At 41.8% G+C, this 24,837-nt stretch overlaps 1 protein-coding gene across 3 annotated transcripts in view; it reads left to right on the top strand.

Moving 5' to 3' along the window:
• The window catches only part of vegfc (vascular endothelial growth factor c), a 222,495-nt gene extending 198,050 nt beyond the window's left edge, over positions 1 to 24,445 (top strand). For all 3 annotated transcript variants that reach the window (XM_059974303.1, XM_059974302.1, XM_059974304.1), the window contains 3 exons: positions 606 to 718; positions 15,838 to 16,171; positions 23,890 to 24,445. In XM_059974303.1, coding sequence (XP_059830286.1) covers positions 606 to 718; positions 15,838 to 16,171; positions 23,890 to 24,010 — 568 coding nt within the window. In that variant the 3' untranslated portion in view covers positions 24,011 to 24,445. The remainder of the gene's footprint in view (positions 1 to 605; positions 719 to 15,837; positions 16,172 to 23,889) is intronic.
• Positions 24,446 to 24,837: the final 392 nt, after the last annotated feature.

The following is a 24,837-nucleotide window of genomic DNA, read 5'->3' as shown; positions in this document are numbered from 1 at the left end:
AGTCACTTGCCTCTCACAGTTGTGAGAGGGACCAGGGTAGGGAGTGGGGTCACACTGTCACTGGGAGTGAGGGGTCAGACTGTCACTGGGAGTGAGGGGTCAGATTGTCACTGAGAATGAGGTCAGGCTGTTACTGGGAGTGAGGTCAGCCTGTCACTGGAAATGAGGGGTCACACTGTCACTGGGAATGAGGGGTCAGACTGTCACTGGGAATGAGGGGTCAGACTGTCACTGGGGATGAGGGTTCAGATTGTCACTGGGAGAGCACTGAATTGAGATGACGTTAATCGAATTGATTTCAGCTGTCATGTTGAAGGTTCTGAAACAAATATCTGTGCACAGTAAAGAGTGGAATTAAATTAAATTTAATTGATACACTGTATTAGATGTTTGTGCGTCATATATTCTGTGAGCATGGAGATGAATTTACTCTGCCTTTTCCTGTTTCCTACAACCAGTGGATTAAAACACTCAGCAACCTGGAACAGTTCCGTTCTGTTTTGGCTTGTTGCTCATGAATTTCAAGCGTATTGAACCAAATTGTCACGATATCAACTGTAACTGCTGCCTGATTTGAACAAAAACATTTTTTGTTTCCTTCACAGTTGTTTGATGCCAAACAAAACTTGTCCCAAGAACCACATCTGGAATAGTTTTTTATGCAGATGTGTGATGCAGTACGATCTCAGCAGGTTACTGCCTTCAAAAGGTGAATCAGGTTAGTGAGTTTATTTATTAATGGACTCAGGTCCGCCTGTATTACTCAGCACGGTAAGAACTCACCAGGAAATCTCTGTGCTTCTGTTCGTAATCGAGTGTATCGCTTTCATAAGAAATTGAATTAATATGCAACATTTTATTAACCGCCTGAGCACAAAATCACAACAGACTGATTGAGATCAATTTTTCAAGTGCCTGGGTGTAGTTTCATTACCTCCAAGATATTTGCTCAATGTGACCTTTATCTATCCTTTTCGATGGGGTCTTTATATCTATGGTATACTCTTGACATTAAGATTTTTGTATCTTGGTGGCTATCTGATACTTAATCTTCTGTAACTTTGTCAATGAAGTTTGTATAATATACAACAGACAACGTAGCCCCATCTTGTTGGTGAGCATCCCTGAACAGCACTTGGGTCTGTAATTGTCCACCATCTTTGCACATTCATGGCTCAGACCTCAGCAGCTGCCTGGCTGATTTACTTCTTTTACCTCAGCTAGCTATTTTAATTGCCTTCTTGACTTTGTTCTTTCATCTCTTGCCTTTAGACCATAAAACTCAAAGACACAGGAGCATAATTCGTCCATTCGGCCCATCCAGTCTGCTCTGCCATTCCATCATGGCTGATTTATAATCCCTCTCAACTCCATTCTCCTGCCTTCACCCTATAATCATTAATGTCCTTACTAATCAAGAACCTATCAACCCAATGACTTCGCCTCCACAGCCACTCTATCTAGGCCTTTCAATATTTAAAAGGTATCAGTGAGATTTCACTCCCCCCGCCCCCACCACCTCATTTTCATTTTGTCAGCAAATATAGGTCCAAAGCCATCAAATGCTCCTATTACAGCATTCTATTTTATTTGTCCTCAATCAAGAGCATTTATCCCTATGATGTCACTTGTTCATCATGTTTCTTATTCACTCAGTTGGCACTTCATTAGGTACACCTGTACACCTGCTTGTTAAATCAAATATCGAATCAGCATCAACTCAATGTAGAAAAAGGATGCAGATGTGGTCAAGAGGTTCAGTAGAGCTCAGACCAAACATCAGAATGGGGAAGAAGTGTGAGCTAAGGGGCTTTGATCGTGGAATGATTGTTGGTGTCAGACAGGGTGGTTTGAGTATCTCAGAAACTGCTGAGTTCCTGGGATTTTCACATTCAACAGTCTAGAGTTTACAGAGAATAGTGTGGAAAACATAACTTATACAGTGAGTGGCAGTTCAGTGGGTGAAAATGCCTTGTTACTGAGTGAGGTCAGAGGAGAATGGCCAGACAGGTGCAAGCTGACAGGAAGCCAACAGTAACCAAGTAACCACACGTTACAAAGTGGTGTGCAGAAGAGCATTTCTGAATGCACAGCAGGTTGAACCTTGAAGTGATGGGCTAAAGCTGCAGAAGACTATGGACATAGAATCAGAGGCCATGCAGGTACCTAATACAGTGGCTTCGGAGTTTACAACACCCTGATGCATTCTTAGTGTTCTTTGTGCTGTTCAACATTTCTCATCATTGATCTCTGCATCAGCAGTTAAACCAACCCCCCTCACTGCCCCTCAGTTATTTAACACCAGTTCTTCCTCAGCTTCTTCATCTTTCAGATCATTGTCTCTCTGATAGCTACTACAACTTGTGCTCATTTCTGTTTATTTCTCATCAATGTTCACCTTCACTCCGAGAGACGACTTGAGATCAGTGCCAAATTCAGTTGTTCATTGCTCCCAAATTCAATGATATTTGTTCTTACTGGCTCTAGAATTAGTTATCAAGTCAGGTCACTACTTGATAACTAGAAGACAGCACTATGGGGAAAATTATCTGCCCACTTCATTAGGCCCAAAAGTAACACTAACTATCCCATACTTCTGCTTTACAAAAGAGCTAATTATTCAATGTAACACCTATCAGTCCTTTTATACACATCTTTTATTTCTATGGCACTCTCATAGACATTAGGATGTCTTTGAGACATATAGGTGTCATGATCTATTTTTCCTAGATACTTACGATATACTGGGAGGCCTTGTGGGAGCAAGGTGGTGATACATCTCTATCAAAGGAGGTCTCAGACACTCCTTCACTCTAGCCTGCATGTCACCCTTGGGCAAGGTGTAGTCCAATCACAGATCAGGGTCCCTTGCAGCCATGGGAGCAGATGGTGGATGAGGAGCTGGTGCATATGTCAAGGTGACCACTGACACCAGGAAGACAATCTCTGAAGAGTATTGATAACAGCTGGGGGCACCTGCCTTCTTGTGAAGACTCTGGCCACAACAAGGACATGGCAAACCACTTCTGTAGAAAAGTTTGCCAAGAACAATCAAGGTCATGGAAAGACCATGATCGCCCAAGCCATAATGACACGACACGTAAGAAATGAACTGGGTGACCATTTGACCTATCATATCCATGCCAGCCAAACCTGCAGCTACTTTAATTCTACTTGCTTCCCATATGGCATGATGATATTCCAACGCACTTGACTTTGTTCTCTTCCTTGGTGGAGCTTAAGTATTTCAGAAAGTAGTTAGGAAGTGCTATTATATAAAAGGTTGATCTGAATATTTTGGGAAGTTAGGCAGAGTTCACTTCAATGTTCAATCTTGCCTCAGTTTCTTTCTATGACTTTTCAGTAATCTGGAACATGCTGGGGCCAACACTAATGCAGTAGCTCCTGCACCTGTTATATGGTCGTCCCACAGCCAATGTTTGTATCTGCCTCTCTGCTTCTGGCTTTCAGAAGCAACATCTTTGTGACAGAGCAAAGATAGAATTTCAAGATGGCTACTGGACCCTAAGGAAATGCCACAGCTGTAGAAATCAAGCTGATCTCCATTACTAACCACTTCAGCAGCTCTACAAATGAGTGGGAAGGTGGGAAGTGGTGCATACCTTGTTTTAACAGATAGCATCTGAGTTCAGCAGTGAACCCCGCCAACGTCTCCCAAACTAAAAAAAATGATAATAATTGAAACACAGATCCATTCAAGCTTAAGCCCTGCTCTCAGCCACCATTGGATAAGATTATTGACGCACAGATGGCTTGATCCTTCTTATGTGCAGTGACTATTCCCATGGCTTGGGGATTTCAGCTGTAAACTTCAGATTGGAGAAGCTGGAGCTATTTTCCTTTGAACAAAGAAGGTTGAGAGGAGAACTGTATGTGTTTATAGCTGGATTAGAGTGGATAGAAAGAGAGAAGCTGTTCCAATGCAGATTTTATTCAAAAAATAATAGAATCAAATGGAACGAGAACAGGCTCTTCTGGATTGAGTTTCTGCCCACATTTACACTGAACCTTAACCCAAGAGATTCTGCAGATGCTGGAAATCCAGAGTAACACAAACAAAATGTCTGAGGAACTCAGCAGCTCAGGCAGTATCTCAGCCCAAAATGTCAACTCCTTATTCCTTTGCCTAGATGCTGCCTGACCTGCTGAAGTCATTTAGCATTTTGTGCATTTGACACTAAATGCATTTTCTCTCCCTAATTTCCCATTAACTTCCTCAGATTCCACACATCATCTGTACACTGGAGGCCTAAAGCTCTACAAACCCACATGACTTTGTGGTATGGGGTGGGAGGCAACTGGAACACCCAGAGGAGGCACATGCAGTCATAGGGAGAATGTTGAGACACTGGAGTTGAGACACAGCAGCTCTACCAGCTGGCACATATGAGGAAAACATGTTTTTTTTACATGGAGAGTTGTTATCATCCAGAAATCACTGGCTATAAACTTACTTACTAACTTGGGCCCATAATTCCCAGTGGAGCATAAGCCATCAGTGAGCTCCGGAGTCTCCATCATCCTCTGAAGTTGATTATGTGGTTGGAGTTCACCAATGCTTCCACAATCCAATGCATCCAATGTACAGCCGGTTGGCCAATACAACTTCACCGGAACCCTGCTGACTGGTCATACCCATTTTTACCTTGCACGACAGGGACACAGGGTTGGAATTTGAGAGGCTTTGCCTATAAAAGGTGGTAGAAGCAGAGCCAAGGAAGGCCTGAAGGGAAATAACTGAGAGCACTGCTGTAGAAAAAAGATAGAATGGGACTAAGTGAGCTGTCCTAATAGGAACAGAATAGAGCAGAAGGAACAGGCCTATGCCCTTGCAGTATGATGCACAGTGACTCGGTCAATGGTCAAGCAATTTAGAGGATTGGACTCAGGCAGAAAAAGTTCCCCAACATAGGCAGCCAGGGGTGTTCAATGTTTTTCAAGTGTCTGTGGGATTCAATACCCCAGACTGCCATGGAGGCTAAGTTATTGGGTATATTTAAAGTGGCAGTTGATAGGCTTTTGATTAGTAAGGGTATCAAAGGTTATGGGGAGAAGGCAGGAGAATGGGGTTGAGAGGTATAATAGATCAGCCATGATGGAATGGTGAAACTGTCTCAATGGGTCAAATGGTCCAATTCTGCTCCTATGCGTTATGGCCTTATGTCAACTTCACAAATGGCCACATCTGGTCCACTGATGCTTTCTGGTGTAGGAAATCTTTGCTCGTTACCCAGTCCAGTCTTCTTCATTATATTCCCATTTCATTATTCTTCACTCTGTTGAATGGGCAATAATGCTGGAAAAGATTGTGATCTGTAACCAACTGAGTCACAAGTGACAGCCTGAGTTCAGGGCTTTCCACAGTTGGGCGACACAGTGCTGCAGCAATTACAGTTGGTTCTCACACTTCTGATAACCCCTGTTCAATCCTGACCTCCCCTGCTGACCATGTGGTGTTTGCATGAGTTCCTGTGGTTTTCTCCCACATCCCAAGAATGTAGTGCTCAGTGTGCTAATCGGTCACCAGACAGTAGGCTCCCCAGGGTGAGGAGGTCTTAAAAAAATGTGACATCCATCATTAAGAACCCCTGTCAATCAGGACATGCACTCTTCTTATCGCTACCACCAAAAAGGAGGTGTAGGAGCCTGAAGACATACACTCAATAATTTAGGAATAGCTTCTTCCTCTCCATCATCAGGTTTTGTGAATGGACAATGAGCCCATGTACACTAGCCCACTATTTTGCCTTTTTTTTTACTGCTTATTTAACTTAACTATGTGTATATATATATATATATATATAAAATTTTACATTTCGTTTTTTTTTATTATGCATTGCGCAGTACCGCTGCTGCAAAACAAACAAATTTCAAGACTTATGCTAATGATGTTAAGCCTGATTCTGATTCTGATTCACTTAAGTTGCCCTTTGTGAAGGAGTTACAAGATCAGGATGGAGCTGAGAGAACACTGGGGGAACGGCACTGATGAAATTGCATCAACCTGTTGGGCTGAATGGCTTCTTTAACTGACATAATAATATGAAGGCTGTGTTTCTCAATGCAGATCCTGTCTTTTAATCTTAAGCAGCAAGAAAAGAGAAATGGTTAAGAAGGCATACATGCTTGCCTTCATTAGTCAAAACAATAAGTACAAAAGTCAGGAAGTTATGTGGCAGCATTTTAGAATCAGAATCAGAATTAGGTTTATTATCACCGGCATGTGACGTGAAATTTGTTAACTTAACAGCAGCAACAGTTCAATGCAATACATAATCTAGCAAAGAGAAAATAATAATAATAATAAATAAAATAAAATAAAACATAATAATGAATAAACAAGTAAATCAATTACATTTATTGAATAGATCTTTAACACTGTGCAAAATCTCCAGTTAGGCCGCATCTGGAGTATTGCACATGGTTCTGGTTGCCCCATTGTAGAGAGGATGTCAAGGCATCGGAGAGGGTGTAGAAGAGGTTTGTCACACTATTGCCTGGATTTGAGCATGCCATCATTAAACCTTGGACTAACTTGGGTTGTTTTCTCTGGAGAGGCGGAAGTGGAATTAAAATGGGTGCCTCTGGGAGATCCTGCTTGTTCTGCATTGTTCTTGCTATATCTATACTCTGTTCGCCAGGACGAGCAGGATCTCCCAGTGGCCACCTATTTTAATTCCACTTCCCATTCCCATTCTGATATGTCCATCCAAGGCCTCAGCCACTGTCGTGATAAGGTTACACTTCGGTTGGAGGAACAACACCTTATATTCCGTTTGGGTAGCATCCAACCTGATGGCATGAACATTAATTTCTCAAGCTTCCAGTAATTCCCCCCCCCCCACCTCGCTTCACCATTTCCCATCCCCTTTTCCCTCTCTCATGTTAACTCCTTGCTCACCCATTGCCTCCCTCTGGTTCTCCTCTCCAGCACCCCCACCCTCCCCTTTTTTCTTTCTTCCATGGCCTTCTGTCTCTTTCAACAATCAACTTCCTAGCTCTTAGCTTCATCCCTCCCCTCCAAGTTTCACCTATCGCCTGGTGTTTCTCCCCTCCCTGCTCCCAACTTTCAAATCTACTCCTCAGCTTTTTCTCTCCAGTCCTGCCGAAGGGTTTCAGCCTAAAATATTGACTGTGCTTTTTTCCATAGATGCTGCCTGGCCTGATAAGTTCCTCCAGCATTTTGTGTGTGTTGCTCATCCATTTAGGTGTCCTCACAGCCAATGACCTCACTATAAGGACCCTTTATCTAGTTAGGACATGGTCTCATTATTTATTGCTTTTTATTTATATTTGCTTTTCCACAGTTTGTTGTACTCTGCATTCTGGTTGATCTTTCATTGATCCTGTTACAGATACTATTCTATAGATTTGCTGAGTATGCCCAGAGGAAAGTGAATCTCAGGGTTATAGTTGGTGACATATACAGTATATACTTTGATTATAAAAACTTTGAACTTCACTGTTCCCGATGAGGAGGGTCCTTGATGGATGTTGCCTTTTCGAGGCATTGCCTTTTGAAAATATACTCAATGGTGGGGAGGATTGTGCTCAGGATGGAGCTGCAAGGAATTAGTGTAAGTGGGCGCTGGGTGGTTGGCAGGGAACTGGGGTGGGGGGGACGCTTGGGACAAAAGAGGCTTTCTCTGTGTTGTGTGACCAAACAGCATAATACACTGGCAGCAGATGAGTCTTTGAATGCTCCTTAAGCAGCCATTAAGCAGTAAGTTCTGACTACCCGTCCCTAGTTGAGTTAAAGAACAGAAAGCACAGCCAGTAATGATTGGTAGCCAGATCCTAAGCAGTCAGTTACATAACCGATTACATCTGTTATTATATGTGTAGTCTATGTTCATGCTCAGTAGGCCCATAAACTGTTGTTATTTGGCACTGCTTTTCTCAGTGGGAGAAGCAAAGTCACAGAGCAGCAGAAGGGAGCAAAGGGCTAGTAAATAACTGACCTCAGATATGGATGAATAACAGCTTGTGTTCATGTAGTGGCTTTGACTAACCAATCCAAACTCACCATTTGCCCTCTACGAAACTCCCTTTTCCATTCGTCCCTCCCCATTTATCTCCCTCCTGTTACTTATCCTTGCAAGCAGATCCAGTGCTACACCTGCCCCTATACCTCCTCCCTCACTACCAATCAGGGCCCTCAACAGTCCTTCCACGTGAGGCGACACTTCACCTCGAAGTCTGCTGGGGTCATTTACCGTGTTCGCTGCTCCTGGTGTGACCTCCTGTATATCGGTAAGACTTGATGTAAATTGGGAGACCACTTTGCTGAGCATCTACACTCTGTCTGCCAGAACAAGCTGGATCTCCCAGTGGCCACCCATTTTAATTCCACTTCCCATTCCCATCCCATTATTTCTATCCATGGCCTTCTCCACTGTTGTGCTTAGGCCACACTTAGATTAGAGGGACAACACCTTATATTACACTTGGGTAGCCTCCAACCTGATGGCATGAATGTCGATTTCTCAAACTTACAATAATGCCCCGCCACTTCACCACTTCCCCTCCCCTTTTCCCTCTCACTTTATCTCCTTGCCCACCCATTACCTCCCTCTGGTGCTCTTCCCCCCTTTTTCTTTCTTCCATGGCCTTCTGTCTCTTTCACCAATCAGTTTCCCAGCTCTTTATTTCATACCTCCCCACCAGGTTTCGACTATCACCTGGTGGTTTCTCTCCCCTCCCTTCATCTTTTAAATCTGCTCCTCAGCTTTTTTTCTCCAGTCCTGTCAAAGGATTTTGACCCAAAATGTCCACTGTACATTTTTCCATAGATGCTGCCTAGCCTGCTGAGTTCCTCCAGCATTTTTTGTATGTTGCTCGAATTTCCAGCATCTGCAGATTTTCTCTTACTTATATTGCCGAACAAAAGTGGGGAGATACCAGGGAAATTGACCGCATGGTTTATAGTAAGGAGCATCTGAAAAGATGAAAGGGTGGCAATAAAAGGTAATCCCAGAGTCTTTGGAAAGCATGTCAGCCAAAGGCAGAGTGATTATATTTTGTTTGATCAAGAAGCTCAAAAATGAGTGGAGTGTGAAAACCGGAGAACTTTGTAAGGCTAGAGAAGATTGGAGAGATAGGGAGGCATAAGATTATGAAGGTCATTATTTTAAGAGTTCCTATCTCCAATTTTTAACTTTTTGACTTCTTAGCATCTGAAACTGAACAAGACAGTTTGGAACTTTGCTAAGATGTGATTCGGGCATTGAAGGTGAAGTGGGTGATTGCTGTGACACTAAGATCCCTCACTTCCATCACTGTAAAGTTATCGAACTTCTTGTTTCTGATCTTATTCTACTAACACTTTGATTAGAATTAGGGTATAGTCTGGTTGCCCTGCTGTGGGAAGGATGAGGAAGCTATGGAGAGGATGTCGAAGATGCTTCTCAGATGCTGTCTGGATTAGAAGACATGTAGGATAAGGAGAGGTTGGACATATTAGGATTGTTGTCTCTAGAATGGCAGAGACTACAGGAGACCAGATAGAAGTTTATAAGATTATGAGAAGGGTGGATAGACAAGCAGTATCTTTCCCCAGGGTTTAAATGTCTAATATTAGAGAGCAAGAGGTATGAGGCAAGTATTTTACACAGACAATGATGGGTGCTTGGAGTGCTCTGGCGGGAATGGTGGTGAGGCAAATACAATCGAGGCATTTAGGAGGAAGGGTTTAAAAGGGTTTCACCTATCCCAGTGCAAGGTTGGATTGCTCCAAGCACCGATTTGGCGAGATTGAGAATGGCTTTGGGAAAGAAAGAACAAACGAAAAGAGACAACTATGTACAAGTAGGGAGTGATTTTTTTCCTAACAACATATTCATTGATTTGTGAGGATAAAATCAGGCCTAAGAGGTGTTATATAGCTAAACCATTTTTACCAGTATGAATCAAATTGTTTCATCTTATGATTAACAGATGCTGTTATCTTCTTCATTTTGTAAATGCCCATTGTAATTTCCATCCATGCATTTAAAGTTGGGCTGTCCTGTGATAACCATTTCCTAGTAAGAGACTTCTTACCAGCCACCAGTGGTATATTCATTAAATATTTATCTCTTTTCAACCATTCTGGAGATATTTTTTTTCTCTGTTTTCTCTATAAATATTATGTGGAGATTAGTAGCATATATGACTATATGATATATATAGAATATCTGAAATACATCTAATGGAAATGTTTGTTTGATGATGAACTTCAATAAAAAATAAATTACAAAAAAAAGAATGGCTTGTGTTGGGACGGCCCAGGCTTATTGGGCTTTGATGATTTAAATGCTGGCACAAATAGACTGGAAGCCTGAGTGTTGGGTACGGAGGCGAGGGTTAGGCTGATTTCACTCACCGTCTCGTGAATGTTCATTATTCCTTTGTGCCACTGAGGCTGTGAACTGATCCAGCTGCTGTGCGTTTTTGCCCAGCCGGTGTGATGAACTGGCACTGAGGCTCCTCCAGGAACAGATCTGGAATCAGTCTGGTTCGGGATGTTGTTGGCTTCCTTCTATTGTTTGGACAATGTGGGTTATTCAAGCTTCTTGCTTTATGGCTGCCAATAAGCAGAAAAATTTCAGTGTATCATTTATGCATTCTTTAATAATAATTGTTCTTTGAATCTTTGAAGCTGTTATTAAACATTGCATTCCCTCAGGTGAAGGTAAACCAGCCATGTTGTTGGGGTGCGAGTTCCAGGATTTAGTCCTTGAGTTAATGTTTCAGTTTACTGGGCAATAAATGTTGAGATTAAAAATATCAGCCTGAGATCCTTTAGCACCTCTTGAAGGAACAGGTTTAGAAACTGTTATCAGCGCTCCTTAGATGCTGCCTGAATTGCTATGCTCCTCCAACGTGCTGTTCAGACGGAGAAATGCACATGCAGTTGTGTGCTGGAGTATTTTTGTGCTGATGGCTTCTAATTAAGATTTGAAGCCACAGTGTTCTGAGTGACAGGTATTCTGTTAAGCGAACCACACTGACAAGAAAAGCTTTTGGTTTCTGTATGTCCATCGATTGACTATTCAATTTCTCCAGAGTAGTGGTTCAAGGAGACAGCCTGAAGTGAAAGGGGAGACAGAAAACAATTGATTTAGTGTTGTAGAAGCAGAAATATAAGATGGGGATAGCCCTGCATTCATCCAGGGAGCTTTTCTTTTTTATCCAACCACATGAGGAAGCTAAAAGATCTGGTTCTTGTGAACTGGAATTCCTCCAATTCAACCTTATGTGGCCCTACAGTTCAGTGTTCAGTAAAAAGGGTAAGTTAACAGATGTTTGGCTTATTGAGGGATTTACACAAATCTTATTCATTAGACTGCAGCTGCACCCCTACGTACATCTAGGAATGTTCAACAGTCAGCCCTGTGTCCAGCTTCGGAAGTGGGGTAACTCTGACATCCTTATGGAAAAGTAAAAGAAGCTTCTGAGACTTCTGTGTATAAAAATCCAAATATTTACATTTCTAGAGCTCTCTGCACAGCTTGAGATGTTCCAAAGACTATATAGTCACTGTGATCTTATTGAAACCTAATGCCTTTTGTAGTGTAATAGCCTAAAAGTCACACAACAAATGAATGACAGTTTCTTCTTTTTCATTAGGTCCATGTTGTCTTACTTCCTAGTTAACAGCACATCACAAGATGATCTGCAGCACTTAAAGACCATAAGAACATAAGACATAGGAGCAGAATTAGCTATTCAGCCCGTTAAGTCTGTTCTGCCATTTTACCATGAATTCCATAGACTCACTGCCCATTAGCTAAAGAAATTCCTCCTCATCTTTGTTCTAAAGAGACGTTCTTGTATTATGGGGCTGTACCCTCAGGTCCTAGACTCCCCCACTATGGGAAGCACCTTCTCCACATTCACTCCATCTAGGCATTTCAATATTCAATGAGATTCCTCCCCCCCCCCCTCCTCATTTTTCTAAACTCTTACAGGCCCAGAGCCTTCAAACACTCCTCGTACATTAGCCCTGGGTCATTGCCGGCAACCTCCTCTGGACTTTCTCCAATGTCAGCACAGCCTTTCTTAGATAAGTGGCCCAACGCGGCTCACAATACTCCAAGTGTGGTCTGACAAGTGCTCTATAAAGCCTCAGGGTAGTTCTCCACCACCTTCTTAGGGGCAATTAGGGAGGGGTAGAAAATATTGGACTCACCGTCAGCACACATTGTTTGAATGGATTATAAAATGCCGAATTGCGCAGGAAGATCTAAAAGCTGGTAATGAGCTAAAAGCCAGATAATCTAATAGGAGACATTGATTCAGAAGTAAATGTCTGTTTGGGAGGGCTTGAACTGGGAAAGCTATTTAATTTGAGACCGTATGAAATTAAAAAATCCAGGTTAACGTTATATCTACGACAGCAATGGAAATAATCCTTCTGTCCCTATTGTTGATGCACTCTTGAAATATTTGAAAAGTTATTTTTCCTGTTGCGTTTTGTTAAGGTAAATGTTTCTGTCCATGTTCTTGAATCTAGTATAATCAGCCAGGCACATGGCAGCAAAACCAAACTCCCAGAAAGATACTCATAAAAGAGCTATACACAAAAAGTGAAGAAGGAACTTTCAGGTCAGGCAGCATCAATGGAAAGGAATAAAGAATTGATGCTTCAGGACAAGACCCATTGTCAGGACTGGAAAGAAAGGGGAGAGAAAGCCAGCTTCCTTCTAATTTGTGACTTCTTACTCTGGATTTCGAGCATCTGCAGAATCTCTTGTATTCATAGTAGAGCATCCTGTTTTTTATTTACATGTATATGGTGCTCAAAGGATTTTTGCCTGAATTGTCTTGAAATGGATGGATTTACTCTGCCATGCAAGACGGCAGTTGAGTCAACAATAGTCCAATGATTCTACAGTCAAATATTGGCAAGAGGAAGTGAAAAAATTAAGTTTCCTTCCATGATGGGCACAAGTGAAGCAAATAAGTTTTTAAAACCACAAACTAATATTTTCTATGATTACCAAGGTTAAATGTTTAATTAATTGAATTTAAGTTGCCATAATGGGATTTGAACTCCCAAGTCCAGATAATAATCCTATCACATTTTAATCCTTTATCATTTTAATGCTCGGTAATTATGGATTTGTGAGTCCAATGTCATCGATAGTGAAGATACTTTAAAAAATAAGTTCTGAAAGAGAGCGTTAATGATCATATGGAAAGACAGCAATTAATAGGGAAGGCAGGGACAACACTCCTAATAGAAGTTTATGGAACTATAGGAGATGGAGGCAGAGTAGATAGAACCCTTGTCTCAGAGTAGCAATGGAGTGTACTACAGGATATGCATTTTAACATGGGTGGAGGGAATGGCAAAAAGAGAGGTGTGGAGCAGGTCTTTTACAGAGAGATTGATGGGTTGCTTTGGTAATAGTGGAAGCAGACACAGTAGTGTGATTTAAGAGGCTGTTCATAGGCTCAAGAATCAGCAGGAAATGAGGAATTTGGATCACGTACAAACATTAGAAATTTAGTTAAATCAGAATTGTGTTCGCTACAGACATTGTGAGCCAAGCGTTCTGTTTAGAGAACTCTGCGGTTCATGTTATATGTGCTTCTGATTTCTGGTCATTCTTTTTTTTTAATTGTTATTTTGCTAAATATTGATCAGGACAGACTGGCTGTGCAGTCTGCAGTTAACAGCATTAAAATTAACTGGGCAAAACTATTCCTAGACTGTTTCAAGGCCTCTGTGGCTTGATGTTTAATATTCTGTGCACTATTCACTTGTATTTTGCCATTTGCATGATTAGTTCTTTTTTTGCGCATTGGGTGTTTGATGTTTTCTTTGACTGGGTTCCTTAGTGTTTCGTGGCTATCTGTGCAAAGACAAATCTGAGGGTTGAATACTGCATATGTACTTTGATTAAAAAATGTACTTTGGATTTTTAAGTCGTATGCTACAATATTCAGTGTGGCCAGTTTAATTGTGTGCTTTGAGTAGGTAACAAAGGGTAGTAGATTTGATTTACACGGCCTGTAACAAGGTTCCATGGAGGAAATTGACTCAAAAGTTAAGGGCCAATTGGATCAGGTCTAGTTAGCAAACTGGATCCAAAATTGGGTTGGTGATAGGAGAGAGAGGGTGATGACAGAAGGCTGATTTTGCGACTGGATGCCTGTTTTTCATAATGATTCACAAAGATCTGGGCTGGTTCTATTATTTTTCCTAATACATGTGATTAATTTGGATGAGGGAGGCGAGATCAGTAGGCTCAGGGATGACATGAAGATTGGGAGAATTGTTGCTAAAGTGGAAGTCATACTGAGGTTGCAGAGTTTGTGGCATGTCATGAAACAGACTGGAAAATAGCAGATGGATGCTAATCAAGACAAAAGTGAAGTGATACATTTTGGAAGCTCTAATGAGGAACACCAGGACTATTGAGGAACACAGATACATTGGAGTAAATGTCCATAGATCCTTGAAGGTGGCAATGTATGTAGACAAGATGGTAAGATGGTTAAGAAGGCATATGGGATACAGGCCTTCATTGGTTGTAACACTGAACAACCATATAACAATTATATAGCAATTACAGCACAGAAACAGGCCATCTCAGCCCTTCTAGTCCGTGCCGAACACTCACTCTCACCTAGTCCCACAGACCTGCACTCAGCCCATAACCCTCCATTCCTTTCCTGTCCACATACCTATCCAATTTTTTTTAAATGACAATTCTGAACCTGCCTCTACCACTTCTACTGGAAGCTCGTTCCACACAGCTACCACTCTCCGAGTAAAGAAATTTCCCCTCGTGTTTTCCCTAAACTTTTGCTCCCTAACTCTCAACTCATGTCCTCTTGTTTGAATCTCCCCTACTCTCAATGGAAAAAGCCTATCCACGTCAACTCTATCTATCCCCCTCATAATTTTAAATACCTCTATCAAGTCCCCCCTCAACCTTCTATGCTCCAAAGAATAAAGACCTAACTTATTCAATCTTTCTCTGTAACTTAGGTGCTGAAACCCAGGAAACATTCTAGTAAATCTTCTCTGTACTCTTTCTATTTTGTTGACATCTTTCCTATAATTCGGTGACCAGAACTGTACACAATACTCCAAATTCGGCAGTACCAATGCCTTGTACAATTTTAACAAATTAAACAAATGAGGCTACAATCCAATTGTATAGACCCTTGGTCATATCTGAGCTGGAGTACAGCACAGAGTTCAGGTTACCAGGATGTTGTGTGGTTGTGAGCCTGTGAGTTATGAGGAGAGACCGGAGGAGTTAGATCTGTTCTCCTTGGAGTTTAGGAAGTTAAGAGCAGATGTAGTAGAGGTTGCAGGGTAGATGTAGGAAACCTTTCCCCATGTGTGGTAAATAAGACTTGAGGGCATAGATTTAGGATAAGGAGAAAGAAATTTAGAAAGGATATGGGGGGGGGGGGGTTTCATCACCCTGGAATGCACTACTGAGAGGAAGGTGGACCTCTGACAACATTTTGAAATATTAGATAGGCACTTGAATCACTTAAGCATAGAGGGCTGTGGAATAAATGTAGGGTAATGAGATTAATACAGAAAGGAAGTTAACACCGGCTGGTGTAGATTTTCCGCCAAACTGCCTGTTTCCATGGTGTCTGATTCTATGTTCCAAGGTTCTGTCACCATTAATACTCTTATCTAGTTAGCGTAGCTGTAACCTGGTCATCCTTCCATTACTCAATGATAAAGTATTCTATCCCATTTTCTTGTATTTTTGAATAAGAAGTGTGCTATGGAGTCAAATTATATTCTATTCTCGCTCTCTTAGAAAATGCATCTTAATGATATTTCTTTGTTTGCAGAAGATGACCTTGGCTTCCATAGTGTCTGTGGGCCCAACAAAGAGTTGGATGAGGATACTTGTCAATGTGTGTGCAAAGGAGGCCTGCGACACACCAGCTGTGGACAGCACCGGGAGCTGGATAAAGACACCTGTCAGTGCGTGTGCAGAAACGGACTCTATCCTGCTATATGTGGTCCCCACAGGCAGTTTGATGCTGATTCCTGCGAGTGCGTCTGTAAGAAAACCTGCCCGAGGCATCAGCCCTTAAACCCAGTGAAGTGTGTGTGCGAGTGTACAGAGTCTCCAAACAAGTGCTTTTTGAAAGGAAAGAGGTTTCATCGTAACACCTGCAGGTCAGCCTTTTGCCAGTCTGTCTCCTTATCTGGGGTGGTCCGAGTTCAAGTTGCAGTTCTAATTGTGATGCCTTGGCCATGTGGCAGCGCACTGATTGGCTGGTTGTCCGATGATGACGGCTAGATTGGGGCAGTTCCTCTGACTTGAACTGCCTGAAGAAATCTGTGCGGCAGCAGAGCCTCTGAAATGGGAAAGCCTTTGCACTGGGGCAGTTCCACAGTCTCAACCTTGGAAGTCTGAGTCCTGAGGTGTGAGGGGCCTTCCTTGTTTACAGTGGATGACCATGCCTTCCATGGGGGGTGGGTGGAGTACTATTACAAATGCTTAATTGGTCCTTCTCACCCCGGCCATTTTCCTTTCTCCCTTCTATCAGGCAGAAGTTACAAAAACCTGAGATCACGTAAAACCAGGCTCACGGTCAGCTTCTATCTCTATCATATTAGCCTCTGAGATGATAAACTCATTAGCAATTCTAATGCAAAGACCTTTTGTTTCTCTGTGTCAGTATTTGTTCTCAGCTACTTGGTATGGTTCTCTCTTCTTCTGAGTCCATTACTCTGATATCATCAGTGTATCCCGGCTTGGAGCTTCAATATCTCTAAAAGGTGTAATCAGAATCTATGAATGTCGTGCTTAATCTCAGCCGCCTCAAGGTAGTATCCTTTATTCACCAGGACATCTAGCCAGCCTGTTTTTGAATGTTTCATCGTCAATGTGATAATGTCACATTTTTGTTTCTCAATACTGAACACTATACACTCAGTGGCCACTTTATTTGATACAATGAATGCCAATAGTGATAGAATCATAAAAAGGTACAGCAAAGAAACAGGCCCTTTTGTCCATCTAGTCTGTGCTGAACAGTTTAGCTGCCTAGTCCCATTGACCTGCACCCAGACCATAGCCATCCATACCCTTACTATCCATGAATCTATCGAAACCTCTCTTAAACGTTGAAATTGTTTAAGTATCTAATCAGCCAATTATGTGGCAGCAACTCAGTGCATGAAAGCATCCGGACGTGGTGAAGAGGTTCAGTTGTTGTTCAGTCCAGACATGAGAATGGGGAAGAAACGTGAGCTAAGTGGAATGATTGGTGATGCCAGGCGGCGTGGTTTTCTGATCCCCTGGGATTTTCAGCACAACGGTCTACAGTTTACACAGAATGGTACAAAAATCAGAACACATCCAGCGAGCAGTAGTCCTTGTGGGCAAAAATGCCTTGTTGACAAGAGAGGTCAGAGGAGAATGGCCAGGATGGTTCAAGCTGACAGGAAGGTGACAGTAACTCAAATTAAGCATTGGAAGTACCCAATAAAATAGCCACTGAGTGTACTGTATACTTATATACATACATAGCTTGAGTTAACTTGTATTTTCTGTGATTGTTTTCCAAATCACGTGTCGAATGGCTTCCCACTAAGACAATGTGACTTCTGTTTCTGATAGAGTAGTTTTGTTTACTACTGCTGCATCTTATCATTACTTTTTTATGAATTTTGAAGCACTTTAAAGATTAGTTCTTCCTTATGTCAATGGTTGCTATATAAACCTCTACCCACGATGTTGTGCCAACCTTTTAATCTACTCTATGATCAACCTAGCCCTTCCCTCTCACATAGCCCTCCACTTTTCAATCATTCATGTGCCTGTCCAAGAGTCTCTTAGGTGCCCCAATATACAGTACCTGCCTCTACCACCTCCCTCAGCAGTGTGTACCATGCACCTGCCACTCTCTGTAAAAAAAAAACCTACCTCTGTCATTCCCTCCATATTTTCCTCCAATGCTGTCATCTCTGCTTATGCCAATGGTTTTTATATAAACTATTTGCCCAAGACTATGTCTTGCTCAGAATCAGAATCAGGCTTATTATCACCAGCATGTGATGTGAAGTTTGTTAACTTAGCAGCAGCAGTTCAATGCAATACATAATCCAGTAGAGAGAGAGAGAGAGAGAGAGAGAAATAATAATAAATAAAATAAAACATAATAAATAAACAAGTAAATCAACTACGTATACTGAATAGATTTTAAAAATGTGCAAAAACAGAAATACTGTGTTTTAAAAAGTGAGTAAGTGTCCAAAGATTCAATATCCATTTAAGAATTGGATGGCAGAGGGGAAGAAGCTGTTCCTGAATCACTGAGTGTGTGTCTTCAGGCTTCTGTATCTCCTACCTGATGGTAACAGTGAGAAGAGGGTACTGGGGGTCCTTAATAATGGACGCTGCCTTTCTGAGACACCACCCCTTGAAGATGTCCTGGGTACTTTGTAGGCTAGTGCCCAAGATGAAGCCAACTAAATTTACAACCCTCTGCAGCTTCTTTCAGTCCTGTGCAGTAGCCCCTCCATACCAGACAGTGATGGAGCCTGTCAGAATGTTCTCCATGGTACATCTATAGAACTTCTTGAGAGTATTTCTTGACATGCCAAATCTCTTCAAACTCTTAATAAAGTATAGCTGCTGTTTTGCCTTCTTTATAACTGTATCGGTATGTTGGGACAAGGTTAGATCTTCAGAGATCTTGACACCCAGGAACTTACAGCTGGTCACTCTCTCCACTTCTGATCCTTCTATGAGGATTGGTGTGTGTTCCTTCCTCTTACCCTTCCTGAAGTCCACAATCAGCTCCTTCGTCTTACTGACTTTGAGTGCCAGGTTCTCGCTGCAGCACCACTCTACTAGTTGGCATATCTCACTCCTGTATGCCCTCTCGTCACCACCTGAGATTCTACCAACAATGGTTGGTACCAACAAGGGAGTGGAATGTTGGAGAAAGGGAAGGAGGAATGGACCCAGGGAGTACTTATGTTTGAAACGATCGGTCTGGATGGCATGCAGAACAAAGCTTTTCACCTTTTCTCTGTCCATGTGACAGTAATAAACTAATTCCAACTATCAATAAGTGCAGCATTTACAGTATCCTCTTTGCAAGAAGGCAGACACCAAGTATCTATCATTCTCCCTTTATGGCTATAGTTCCACTGGAAGAGATTTCTGATCTCCACTTGGCCATAACTTAGCATTTTTTAACTGAACATTGAAGATTTAGTTTCTTTACTAATCCATTATACTCTCACTACATTTTATTCATTTTTATGTTCTTGTCCACACTATGTCTACAGTCTCTTAAATCTGACATTAAGTACAAGCTTCCCTTAAACATTCCATTCCAATACTTAATCTTCTTGGGAGCTTTGAATGAGGAGGCCCCTACCTAAAATATTTATTGAGAACTTACTGAGGCTAATCTGCAGTTTATAGGTTCTATTTGAACTCCATACCTTTATTACTACAACTAAGAACTCCATGAGCCTTTATGATATTCTTCTTAACTTTTCATGTCACCTTCAAAAATTTGTGTATATGTACACCTCAATGTTTCTGTTCTCCTCAATGTCTCAATTCACCTTTGTTTATAAAATTGCACAGTTCTCTGTTGACAAAGATCTTGCTATTTTGTTGTATTAACTGTGTCCTATCTCAAGGTTATCATTCTCCTTAAGTGTAATATTAAATGCAACTTCAATTAAATCAAATTACAAGTCAATAAGGTACCCCAAAAAGAGAAATGGGCTTAACATTAATTTGTGGGTAATTTGCACAAATTTTTCGTAATTTCCTTATGACATAGGAGACTGCTTAGACACATTTCTTTGTGCACTATTCCTAACAACTTCCCTCATATTCGACTGGTCACCTGCACACTAGGGGAAATTTACAGTTGCCAGCTAACTAGCCTATCAACATGTCTTTTGGAAACGGGAATCATGGAGAGAATATCTCCACCAAGACGAAGGCAGAATTAGGTCACTGGAGTGGAGAGCAACAGTTCTACCAACGGTGCCACTGGAAGCGCGAGGCAGTATTTCCACTAGCCGTATCTCAATGCCATCCAACATCACCGTCCAGTCCAACAAACTTTCATTTGCAGTTTGCCTTCTCTTTGCATATTGGCTGTCACTCTACGCTTCTGTGTAGTTTTTTTTAATTGATTCTATTGTTGTACTCTGAATGTCTGCAAGATGATTCTCCAAGTAGTCCATTTACTTTGAACTTTTCTCATCACTCTCTGCTTCTTACCTTCTTCAATTCTCTTTTTCAACCCATGAGTCACAATTTTGCAAGCAAGTATTCTGAGGGGCTGACATCTACAGCATTACTTACGTTGACTCAAACTACCGATTCATCAAAGTATTCAGTCAATTTGTGAGATTGTACATAAATCTGTTCACACTCCTGGACAGGAATGCCATATTTGCAAGTGTTTCTTGTACCCTAATGCCTTCACCATTGTTTTGGGAGATTTTAGCCAGGCCAGTCTGAAAAAATCACTAAGCAATTACCATCAACAGATCACTTGCAATACTAGAGGAAACAACACACTGGACCATAGCTGCACCACCATCAAGAATGCCTACTGTGCTATTCCACAGCCTCACTTCTCAAAGCTGATCACCCGGCTGTACTTCTATTCCCTGAGTATAGACAGAGACTGAAGACTGCAGCACCAGCAGTGAGCACTAAGAAGGTATGGAGAAGGGAAGCACAGGAGTGACTACAGATGCTTCACTACCAGATGAACTCAACACCTTCTATGCCCAGTTTGAAAGGGAGAACACAACTACAGCTGTGAAGATCCCTGCTGCACCTGGTGACTCTGTGCTCTCAGTCTCGGAGACTGATGCCAGACTATCTTTAAAGAGAGTAAACCACCGCAAGGTGGAAAGTCCCGATGAGTACCTGGTAAAGCTCTGAAAAGCTGTGCCAATCAACTAACAGGAGCATTCAAGGACATTTTTAACTTCTCATTGCTACGGGCGGAATTTCCCACTTGCTTCAAAAAGTCAACAATTATACCAGTGCCTAAGAAGAAGAATGTGATCTGCCTTAATGACTATCACCCGGTAGCACTCACATCTACAGTGATGAAATGCTTTGAGAGGTTGGTTATGACTAGACTGAACTCATGCCTCTGCAAGGACCTGGACCCATTGCAATTTGCCTATCACCACAATTGGTCAACGGCAGATATAATCTCAATGGCTCTCCATGCGGCTTTAGACCACCTGGGTAACACAAATACCTACGTCAGGATGCTGTTCATCGACTATAGCTTAGCATTTAATGAAGTCTTCCCACAATCCTGATTGAGAAGTTGCAGAACTTGGGCCTCTGTATCTCCCTCTGCAACTGGATCCTTGACATCCTAACTGCAAGGCCACAATCTGTGCAGATTGGTGATAACATATCCTCCTCGCTGATGATCAACACTGGTGCACCTCAGGGGTGTGTGCTTAGCCCACTGCTCTACTCTCTGTATACACATGACTGTGTGGCTAGGCATAGCTCAAATACCATCTGCAAATTTGTTGGTAGAATCTCAGGTGGTAACGAGAAGGTGTACAGGAGTGAGATACGCCAACTAGTGGAGTGGTGCATCACTGTCTGGTATGGAGGGGCTACTGCACAGGACTGAAAGAAGCTGCAGAAGCTTATAAATCTAGTCAGCTCCATCTTGGTACCAGTCGCAGTGTCCATTACTAAGGACCTCCAGCAAATAGGACATGCCCTTTTCTCACTGTTACCATCAGGTAGGAGGTACAGAAGCCTGAAGACACACACTCAGTGATTCAGGAACAGCTTCTTCCCCTCTGACATCTGATTCCCAAATGGACATTGAATCTTTCGACACTACCTCACTTTTTTTAAAAATATACAGTATTTCTGTTTTGCACGTTTTTTAAATCTATTCAATATACGTAATTGATTTACTTGTTTATTTATTATGTTTTTATGTATTATTATTTTTTCTCTCTCTCTCTGCTAGATTATGTATTGTATTGAACTGCTGCTGCTGTTAACAAATTTCACATCACATGCTGGTGATCATAAACCTGATTCTGATTCTCCTTACTCTCCAGCCATAGAACCATAGAACATTACAGCACAGAAACAGGCCTTTTGGCCCTTCTTGTCTGTGCCGAACCATTTTTCTGCCTAGTCCCACTGACCTGCACCTGGGCCATATCCCTCCAAACCTTCTCATCCATTTACCTGTCCAAGTTTTTCTTAAATGTCAAAAGTGAGCCCGCATTCACCGCTTCATTTGGCAGCTCATTCCACACTCCCACCACTCTCTGCATGAAGAAGCCCCCCCAATATTCCCTTTAAACTTTTCCCCCTTCACCCTTAACCCATGACCTCTGTTTTTTCCTCCCCTGGCTTCAGTGGAAAAAGTCTGCTTGCATTCGCTCTATCTATACCCATCATAATTTTATATACATCTATCAAATCTCCCCTCATCCTCCTACGCTCCAGGCAATAAAGTCCTAACCTATTCAACCTTTCTCTGTAACTCAGTTTCTCAAGTCCCGGCAACATCCTTGTAAGCCTTCTCTGCACTCTTTCAACCTTATAACCTCTTTCAAACATAACCCTTTACCATTCCTACACAAATGGCTTCACCTATCACCTTTTAACTATCCTCTGTCCCCTTCCCTAATCTTTTTATCCTAGCATCTTCTTCCTTCCTTTCCAGTCCTGAATATGGGTCTTGGTCCAAAACATTGACTGTTTATTCATTTCCATTGATGCTGCCTGTTCTGCTGAGTTCCTCCAGCATTTTTGTGTGCATTGCTTTAGATTTCTAGCATCTGTAGACTTTTCAGTGTTTTGGGTAGAACCCGTCCTTGAACCTGGTGGTGCATACTTTCAAGTATTTGTTTCTACTGCCTAATGGAAGTGGGGAGAAGGAAAGAGAATAATGTGGGTGGAAAGGGCCTTTGATTATGCTTTCTTAGGAGGGCAGAGACTGAATAGTATAAAAGTCAAGAATGTAAACTTTAATGTTATAAATATGTTTTCTTGAGTGAGTTTTTCTCACTAATTTGAACATGTTGTGTATGTTGGGCCCAGAAGAACACTGACTCGTTCAGCTGTATGCATGTATGGTTGCATAGTGATTAAACTTGATTTAATTTGATCTGATTTTGATTTGACATAAGGAGCAGGGACAGGCCACCTTTAGGTCATTTTCCTCATTATTCCTTAGGTGTCATATTTTGTATGGCGATGCTACTGTGAAATAACTTGAGCTTTACAAGTTACTCAAACTTTACAACTCCTCCCTCGGAGTGTCAGACAGTCTGAGCCGATAGGCTGGTCCTGGACTTATTTCCACCTGGCATACTTATTATTATTTAATTATTTCTGGTTTTATTTTGTTATATTTCTACTCTATTCTTGGTTGGTGCAACTGTAACGAAACCCAGTTTCCCTCGGGATCAATAAAGTATGTCTGTCTGTCTGTTTGTCTGTCTATCTGTCTTTCTTGCTACGTAACAAATGCTATAAACATTCTAATTTATAGTTGGTCTACACACGAGTTCAAGGTACTTACACACTTGGCAATAAACTGATGTTATGTCCCTCATGAATGAATTACTACCTACCTTGTTTGGGGGTGAAGTTGCATGATTTATCAATTGTTGTTACACACACAAAATGCTGAAGGAACCCAGCGGGCCAGAGGGCATACAGTTGACATATCAGCCCTAAAATGTTGACTGTACTCTTTTCCATAGATGCTGCCTGGCCTGCTGAGTTCCTCCAGCATTTTGTTTGTATTGCTCGGATTTCCAGCATCTGCAGATTTTCTCTTTTTTGTTTGGATTGCTTAAAACAATAACCATGTGCCATTTACATCCCACAGTTGCTACAGGCCGCCGTGCCGGGTCCGAAGGAGGGGCTGTAAACAGGGACTTTACTTCAGCGAGGAGATTTGTAACTGTGTCCCCACATACTGGAGAAGGCCGTACAGTGACCATTATTGACGGCCATGGTCACTTGGCGACCAAGGAGACACTTGTTAAGACTTTCACGTGGATGCTACTACCGAAAGGAAGAACACTGTATAAAAGAAACACTTAGTATTTGCATCTCTGACTCAGCAGTGCACCAGAGTCACAGGAGGGCCCAACGCTACCCCGACGCCGCATGTTCTGGCAGAAGCGCAAACATAAAATGTAGAAACTCTGCTGGAGTCTATGAAAAGAACTCAACCAGGCTTCGTATGACATGTTGATGGCCAAAAGGTCTAGATCTTTCCAAGCTAATTTTTTTTAAAGATAATGAATCTATATCTAATTTATTGCCACAAAAATATTGTGCAACATTCCTGTTCGTAGCAGTTAACAACTGTAAGAGCTCACTGTGATCTGTATTTTTATATCATGTAAAATATCTTTAAAATAAAAGGCAAAAGTGTATTATATGTCATGAATCCAACATAGAAATTGGCCAGGCATCTCAGTGAAAATCCTGTAAAAGGGATTCAAAAACAACAGGAAAATATTCAGATTCAAGAAATAATTGGTCATTACATAATGTGTAACACATGGCATTTTGACAATGTTCACCTGAGCAGTGGACCTCACCTGATGTTGTCATATGAGCAAAAACTCATCAGGTCAGGCAGTATCTGTGGACAACATTTCAAATTCATTGACATTTTACATATCGTGCCCCATAGATAGTTTGTTGTAGAATTACGTATGGCGGTCTGGGGTAATTTTCAAGTTCAGAGCCCATTAGAAAGGAGTCAAGAGCTCCAAGATCACTGCAAAGTTGATGGTTTCAGTCCAAGACGTAATTGTAGAGT

This window comes from Hypanus sabinus, chromosome 7 (genome assembly GCF_030144855.1).
Source record: "Hypanus sabinus isolate sHypSab1 chromosome 7, sHypSab1.hap1, whole genome shotgun sequence".
NCBI lineage: Eukaryota > Metazoa > Chordata > Chondrichthyes > Myliobatiformes > Dasyatidae > Hypanus > Hypanus sabinus.
Note: the sequence above shows the minus strand (reverse complement) of the source record. Positions and strands in the feature narration are given on the sequence as shown.